Consider the following 8,342-nt stretch of genomic DNA (forward strand, 5'->3'; position numbering starts at 1 on the left):
ATCAGCCCCAGTACTTCTAGTGTTTTTGGCCGTAACTCCTTTGCAGCAGCTAATGACTGAACATCTTACCCTCAGACTTCCAGCTCTGACTCCTCTCACCACCTTCAAGCTCACAATCCAACAGACTGCAGTCGACTGTTGCTCCTGCTGATCACACCGGACTTCACTGACATACTATATATATATAGACCTCATGCACATCTTTTCTCACATACCAATGGCCCCGTGCTTCCTGTTTACTATTGTTCCATGTTATGTTTGTGTGTCTGTACTTTCCATGTGTGTTTGTTGCTGCCGGCGCCTCTCGGCCGGGTCACGTTTGTAAATGAGAAAAACATTTTTACCTGCTAAAATAAAGGTCAAAAAATGAATACATATAGATCTGATCAACTGTTATTCTCCATACTGCCAAAAAGACCCAGACGTATATATACCGATAGTTCTCGTCTTCTTCTTCTGATTTGGTGGTTGGCATCCAACGTTCAGGTGCATTCCCTCCGGACTGGAGTCACCTATAGTTCTTGCTCCATGTCCCTTCCGGGCCGCCATACTTTGGGACTTTGGTACAGTTTCATCCAGCAGACGCTTTAATCCAAACCAACGTACATCAACACAACAACACCAGCAAGGATCTGGTCACCAGAACAACCTGATGAGTGCTGCAGAACAAGGTCAAGTGTGACAGGGTGATGGTGCCGGTAGCAGGATGTAGGGAGGTGACAGGATTGTCTTGACTGGCAGGCCTCCCCGCATCCATTAGAGCCAGACAACCAGGCACACTCACACCTGGACAGGTAACCAGTCTAGCACAGGGCTACACTTACAGACAGACAACCAAGCACACTCACATTCACACCTACGGACAATTTACAATCACCAATTAACCTCAGCATGTTTCTGGACTGTGGGAGGAAGCCGGAGAACCCGGAGAGAACCCACGCTGCACGGGGAGAACATGGAGACTCCACGCAGGAAGATCCCGGGTGTCCTCACCGGGACACCAACCGGCGACCTTCTAGCTGTGAGGCCACGGTGCTAACCACTGATCCACCGTGCAGCCCACCTCTGCACATGACAGACTGACAACAAACAAACTTTGGTGACTTTAGGAAGAAACACCTTCCTTTGATCAGCAGACAAAGCTGCAGCAGCAGCAGGCTGACCAGACATCTGCCTCCACCGGTCAGGGTGAGCGGATCACAGCATCAGTCACGTGACCCGGTTACTTTGCTGATGACTATGAACTCAGAGGATGTGTCCTATCAGAAGGCTCGGCCCAGTCACCTGCTGCTGCTCCGGACCAAGGTGATAACACTGTTGATTTTGAAGCAGGCTCGCGACAGCGCTGACCCTCCCGCGCGGCTGTGGCCCGCGGCAGCCAATGGGCGCGAGGGGCGGACGGCCCGCTAGGGGCGTTGTCTGCCTCCCGGGCGTCCCATTGGGCGGCCTTAAAAAGGGCAAACACGCTTCTTCTGCGCCACTTTGAACCCCCGCCTCCCGCTGCGCACAGAAATAGAAAGGTTTGGCCGGAGCGGCAGCTGTAGGAGCAGCGAGGAGGAAAAAGCCCAGTGAGGAGCTCCGAGAGGTTCCAGGAGGAGACCGAGTTCAGCGCAGCTAGTTAGCCCGGAGCTCCGAACCGGGGCGGACAGAACCACCACACACTACAAGTTTGTTTAGTCCAGATTGCCAGCCATCAGGTGACATCCTCCAGCCGCTGACGGGGGAATGGCGCTGGACTTCGCTGCTGGATGTGTCGGAGGTGAGTAGCAGCTGCTGATGGAGCTAGCATTAGCTTTTAGCTCCATGTTTTTCCATCGCCGGGACGCGTGGACACCTCACACTGTAATTACACCGTTCATCACCCACTCATGAGCACTCTGCTGTCCGCTCTGAGAACCAGATAGACGGCAGCAGAGAGGCTACAAGTCCAAGTTGGAGCAGCTCGGGTTGTTTTTTCTCTCTCATAGAAAAATGCGGAAATCCTGGAAGCAGCGACGGTTGTGTTTCTGTGAATTCCTCACCTGTGGCTCACACAGGGAGTGGTGGCTGCTAGCTCTTCTTCTCCTTCATTTATTTATGTGGATTTAACCCTCACACGTCCAGCTGACCTCCTCTGAGATCATGATAGTAGTAATTCTGATTATTTTATTCATATCTTTGATCTTATCTGTGGTACTGCTCGGTCCATTCCTGAGAAGGGAGCAGCCTGTTGGGACCTCCCACCAGCAGCAGATCCACCATCCTGTCTGAGTGGAGGTAGAAGACAGGCAGGCCTCCAGTGAAGCTTCACCACAAACCCCTGGGAAGGCTGCCAGATGTTTTGGTTTTATTCAAGGCCAGAAACTGCAGCCTATCGACACCCCACAGCGGCTGACTGCAGAGCGATGATAGGTTGGATCTGACTAGAGGAGCTCATCCTGGACTATCAGGCTGCTGCCATTCATCACTACACATCCTCAAAGTGCATCACTGGGATGGTTCATGTCACCAACACGTTTCCCAAAGCAGGCTGGATGATAAACATTTACACATAAAAACAGTTTTTTATTGCATGTATTCACCAGCAGATGTTCAGATTCGTTGGCGTTTACGGCGTCTGTCAGTCGTCCAGAATCTAAACCGGTGGATCCCGACTCTTTTGAAATTCTCTGGTTAATCAGTGAAAGCAGCAGCCAGCAGTGTGCACAGGTTATTAGGTCACGGAGAGCTGCAGCTGCTGACATATGAGGGTCGGTGGATGAGACAGAATCCAGTCGACTTTCACAAACGTAGACAGATTAACGTCTAGTCGACCCGTTTCTAACATCCAGGTGTTTAAACCCCTGATGACTGACTGTCTTGTGCTTCATAAGTCAGAAACTTGTCCGTATGATGGATCTCTGGATCATCAGCACAGGTCAAGGCCAGGACAGCGCTGAGCTTTCGTCACCGGGTTCAGTGCAGTGACCAGCGCCGCTCGCTCCTATGATGGGCCGACTGTTTGCAAAGTGAGCCACTTGGTCACAAGTCGCTTCCTTCTTCAGAATCAAACAGCGTTCGTGTCCTGTGACTGATCAACACGTGGCTTTATGCTCGTATCGCTTCTGTCAGGCCAGAATGATCCAGACCGCTGGACACTCACACTGGTCCAGCTCCGGTTCTGAATGAGCCGTGCACAGGTCTGAAGAAGTCTTCACTGTGATGTGATTTTAAATCCTCTTGATTCTTTTCTTTCAGGTGCTGCTGGCGTTCTGGTCGGACATCCATTCGACACTGTGAAGGTGGGTGTGTTTGTTCCATCCTCGCTGCTATTTACTCTCGTTAGGCAACGACATGATTTACTGCTTCGCTGTTAACGTCAGACCAGCCTGAATGAAGTGTGCACTGAGCCGACAGGAGACCAGAGACCAGTGAGCAGGAGGTCTGAGCGCTGTAGGGTTATTAATAAGTGATTTATGACAAACTGTTAAAGAAATATCATCGTGTTTAGCACATTTACAAACATGTAGTCACCATGAGCCTGGAGGTGCTGCTGTTTGTCAGTAACTCAGTTCTGTACATGGAAGTCAAACCTCTGGAAGAGTGTTTAGAAAACAGGCTTTAGCTTTTTTATGTTGTTGTTCAGTGACAGACAAGTTCACGCTGTTGCTCCAGCTCATAGCAGCTCGTCTGTTTTAGCTTTTAGATCCAGGAGACGCCCTCACCTGGTGACAGATCTCCATAAAACAGAGCAGATGTAGTGACTAATCCTACACCATCGTTATGTTCATGTGCACTGTGAGTTTAATTAAAGCTTCTCAGCATTGAAATGTTTCTGTAAGAAGTTCCCTAAACGTTAGTTTCCTGTTATGGTCCATTCAAAGGGCTGGAGGTGAGGGAGGGCGTTTTAAATCTAAAACTGTGACTTCTTCTTTAGTTCTTGTGCACTTTGCTTTCACTGTGATTTGTCCCTGAGCCGGCGGCTGCTCGCGGCTCTTTAACAGCAGCAGTGTCACTGTGTTTGTAGATGAGAGAGAGAAATAAACGAGCTCTCCACGGAGATGTGACCTAGTAAGTATGGTCAAGGTCTTTCTTCCTCTCACCCAATGTCCTTGTCTTGAGATGTAGACATAAGAGCACAGATGGCTTTTTGTTTTAATTCAGCTTCATTCTGGGATCATGTGTTTTGGTTTTTGTTCCTCCCACATGTTGCACCCTCCATTTATCTCCTTCTTTACCTCTGAAACAAACCATTTCCATTTGCCTGCTTGTGTCCCTGTGAACCAGTGTTGCACTTCTTGTTGTGTCGTCGCTCTTTTGTGCGACTCTAACGTGAGAACTTTCCTCCACAGGTGCGGCTGCAGGTTCAGAATGTGGACAGGCCTCTCTATCGCGGGACGTTTCACTGCTTCCAGTCCATCATACGGCAGGAGTCTGTAAGCGTTTCAACTTCTCCTCGTGTCATAAATCAAACGGGCTACGAGCAGCGTGTGCACCGTCAGCCAGCCGAGCATGAGGCAGCACGTTCCCTACATGGGGCTGGAGGGTGGCGTCTCAGCAGGGTCAGCGAGGATGGGCTAAATAAAGCTTTGGACAGCACGCTACGTGAGCTCAGTGGAGTCTGCTGGGTCTCAGGGCTCCTTCACAGGCAGGAAGTGTATTTTATCCCCTCACCACCACAATGATCAAATGTTCTCGGCCTAATCTGAAAACTTACTTCAGTTAAAAACTTGAATTTATGTAATAAATATCAACACAACACATTAAAGGATCAGAAGGTTAGAAAGCACACGTGTCTGTTTGGCGGCGTGGTTATGTAATGTTTCACCGTCCCACTGATGCCTGCAGGCTCAGAGTGACGACAGAGTTCAGTTTGATTCACAACTTGTGCCGTCAGACTTTGTGTTCCTCTTTAAGCTGTGAGAACAAGCACACCGTTCCTGCTACAGTTTCTACGCTGCGTACACGTGTTGTACATCTAAATGTTTGTCATTGAGAAGCCACAGAACAAGTCACACTGTGGTTGAAGCTTCGGTTCAGTCTGTTGGCCCGGTAACGGGGAGAGACCCTCCTGTGATGGATCGCACCGCCGCCATGCTCATAAACAGCCATGAGCACTGAGCAGTCATTACTTCATTATTATCTGATCACATGAGCATTCAGTGCTCAACTCAACACAGTCACACCGGCTGTGAGCTCAACGGCTCTTTTTTAAATTGTGTTGCAGAACTACATCTAAGAACAGTTCAAGCCGGCAGCCAATACTAAGAACGGGAGCGCTGAAGCATCTAAATGATTAACTTCTATCAATGAGTTACTGCTGTGCATGAAGCTCCAGAGCCTTATCTCCCCATGTCTGGCTGTGCAGTCTGACTCATGATGCTCCCTCCAGGATCACACTCATGTCTTTCTGTGTCTGCAGATGCTCGGCCTGTACAAAGGAATCGGCTCTCCAATGATGGGGCTGACCTTCATCAACGCCATAGTTTTTGGTGTCCAGGGCAACGCCATGCGCAAACTTGGCAGAGACACGCCTCTCAACCAGTTCCTGGCTGGAGCCTCTGCTGGAGCCATCCAGTGCGTGATCTGCTGCCCGATGGAGCTGGCCAAGACGCGCATGCAGATGCAAGGGACTGGAGAGAAGAAGTCTAAGAAGAAGATGTACAAGAACTCCCTGGACTGTCTGGTGAGAATCTACCGGAGGGAGGGAATCCGAGGCATCAACCGCGGCATGGTGACCACTCTGATCCGGGAGACCCCTGGCTTCGGCGTGTACTTCCTCACGTACGACACGCTGACGCGCTCGCTGGGCTGCGAGCCAGAAGACCCCTACATGATCCTCAAGCTGCTGTTTGCCGGCGGGATGTCGGGCATCGCCTCCTGGCTCTCCACCTATCCCGTGGACGTGATCAAGTCTCGCCTGCAGGCCGATGGAGTCGGCGGCGTCAACCAGTACAACGGCATCATGGACTGCGTCAGACAGAGTTTACAGAAGGAGGGCTGGAGGGTGTTCACGCGTGGCCTCACGTCCACTCTGCTGCGGGCCTTCCCAGTGAACGCCACCACGTTCGCCACCGTGACTCTGTTTCTGTTGTACATGCGTGAGGGAGAGGAGTGCAGCATTCAGGACTCGGAGCCGCAGTCTGTCCAGCTGCAGCCTCTGCAGCCACAGACGCAGCCAAGCAGCATGTAGGCCGGCGCCGCCCAGCCGTCAGCGTCCAGCAGCCACCAGCAGCTCTATGCAGCAGAAAGCCTCGTGCTCGCTGGTGGCCATCAGGACAACGGTGAACTGGTTCTAAGCATGTGTCCACGGAGCTGCAGCCACGTGGACACATGTAGTATTTAAATAATAGATATATTTTAAGGTAAAAGCTGCACTTGTAAATATGGTCTCTTTTTAAACACCCTTGAGTTTGTACATATTTTGTTGAGTTTAAAGTCAATGAGGAAGCTGAACAGCTGCAGTTACTGTAACACAGAAGTCCTAAAACAGAGTCACAGACAGACGTGCTGCTGTGTTCAGGTCATAACCCAGTCTGCCTGGAGTCCACGTTACAAACTAAAGACACCAAAACCTGCTGTCCTGCCCTCCCTGAAGGGGGCGCTCTGAATCACAGCGTGATGTGTTTGCACTGTTCCCTTCTGCGGTCAGTAAAATGAAAAGATTTGATGTGATTGATCAGTTTTTAGCGGTCGACTGATCCTGTTTACAGCATCCTGAGGTGATGTTATAGATTCGTACTCGTATGTACGTTTTTAAAGTTCAACAGTGTCGACTCTGTAGCTTCACTTTCCTTTGACAAGTCGTAGGAATCTGATGCGACGTGCGGCTGCTGTCTAAAGTTTTAATACCAGTGGGGTTACTCCTGCCTTTTTAATCTGCCTGCTGTCATAACCCTGTTACAGGCTCTGGCCCGTTACAATCCCACATAAACAATCAGAAATCAATCATGTTAAATGATTTCTTTGAAACGAAAACCAAATGTGATGCAGTGTCATGTGGTTTTTCTGCACATCACCCAGCGTCCTAAGAAAGCACCTTATGGTATGATGTTGAACACGCGTGTGGATAGAAACACGTGTTTGCTTCTAAAGATGTTGTATTTTGTACTTTGCTGTAGATCCTGTTACAGCGTCGAGCCAAACGGATGCCTTATTAGAAGCCTTGTTTTAAAGTCTAAAACGTATTTTAAAGCTCCCGCTCCCTGTCATCAGGACAGTGTTTAACAGGCTCCACAAGGGGGCGCTGTCAGACCAGTCCTGTACACTGATACCTGCCACCTAGAGGCAGAGAAGGTCGTTGCTGCCTGCAGTTGAACAGATCTGACTGTTTGTGCATGTTTAAGAAGTCAGCTGTGGTACCTGTTACATAATTCTTCCAGCCTCCTCCTGACAGTGTCAGCCAGTACAGTGACCTCTGTACTCATCCCAGTTCACTATTTCACAGCCTAAACATGTTTTCTTTGTAGTTTTAAGAGTAAACTACCACGTGGAGAGTAGAAACTGCAGGCAAGTGCTGAGAAATGCACAGAGAGAGCATTAGCTGCACCTTCACACCTCCGTATTAAACTGTCATAGATGGAGAAGCTGCTGTGAACACCTTCACGGCTCCACCTGTGGGTGCAGGTCGTCTGAACTGCTTTGGCTTCGTCCAGAGACATGATGATGTACGGACTGAAGTGAGTCGTGTTGGTTTTCCTCATGTCTGTAGTTCTGAGGAGCTTTCTTGGCTTTAGATTTGCCTTAATTGCAACCCTGTGTTCTTGTAGTTTTTTTTCTGTTTTTCATTTAAAGTGTGGCTTCGTCTTTATCGGTGGACGACACGTGATTCCTGATGTCTTTGTAAAACGTTGCTTTAAATGTTGCTGTTGTGTTCTGTACAATACGTTGCACCAAAGTAGTCCTCGTGTAGTTCTGTAAGAGAATGGTGAAATAAAAAGACTTTTACGGGTACAGGTGCTATGAGTGCATTATGTATGAATCCATCCATCATCTCTACACCTTCATCCTCACCAGGGTCATGGGGGGCGGAGCCTATCCCAGCTGACTCAGGGTGAAGGCAGGTTCACCTGGACAGGTAACACAGGGCTACACTTAGAGACAGACAACCAAGCACACTCACATTCACACCTACGGACAATTTACAATCACCAATTAACCTCAGCATGTTTCTGGACTGTGGGAGGAAGCCGGAGAACCCGGAGAGAACCCACGCTGCACGGGGAGAACATGGAGACTCCACGCAGAAAGATCCTCACCTGTCCTCACTGGGACGCCAACCGGCGACCTTCTAGCTGTGAGGCCACGATGCTAACCACTGATCCACCGTGCAGCCCACCAGGACGTCCAACAATCCCAAAACAGACAAAAAAAATGAATAAATA

General features: G+C 49.6%; 1 protein-coding gene across 1 annotated transcript; it reads left to right on the forward strand.

Moving 5' to 3' along the window:
- The first annotated feature begins 1,487 nt into the window (after positions 1-1,487).
- Positions 1,488-7,911, forward strand: slc25a29l (solute carrier family 25 member 29-like). Its single transcript, XM_008285386.1, has 4 exons — positions 1,488-1,759; positions 3,217-3,260; positions 4,311-4,394; positions 5,381-7,911. The coding sequence occupies exons 1-4, from the start codon at positions 1,726-1,728 to the stop codon at positions 6,149-6,151; spliced, it is 933 nt and encodes a 310-aa protein (XP_008283608.1). The 5' UTR covers positions 1,488-1,725; the 3' UTR covers positions 6,152-7,911.
- Positions 7,912-8,342: the final 431 nt, after the last annotated feature.

The sequence above is a fragment of the Stegastes partitus genome, unplaced genomic scaffold (genome assembly GCF_000690725.1).
Source record: "Stegastes partitus isolate 25-593 unplaced genomic scaffold, Stegastes_partitus-1.0.2 Scaffold399, whole genome shotgun sequence".
NCBI classification, from domain to species: domain Eukaryota; kingdom Metazoa; phylum Chordata; class Actinopteri; family Pomacentridae; genus Stegastes; species Stegastes partitus.

What these genes read in the sequence shown, in the direction of transcription:
- slc25a29l (XM_008285386.1), top strand. Translation starts at nt 1,726, where the DNA reads ATGGCGCTGGACTTCGCTGCTGGATGTGTCGGAG. An exon ending in CGCTGCTGGATGTGTCGGAG is followed by an intron (nt 1,760 to 3,216) that starts GTGAGTAGCAGC and finishes CTTTTCTTTCAG; the next exon opens with GTGCTGCTGGCGTTCTGGTC. An exon ending in CCATCATACGGCAGGAGTCT is followed by an intron (nt 4,395 to 5,380) that starts GTAAGCGTTTCA and finishes CTGTGTCTGCAG; the next exon opens with ATGCTCGGCCTGTACAAAGG.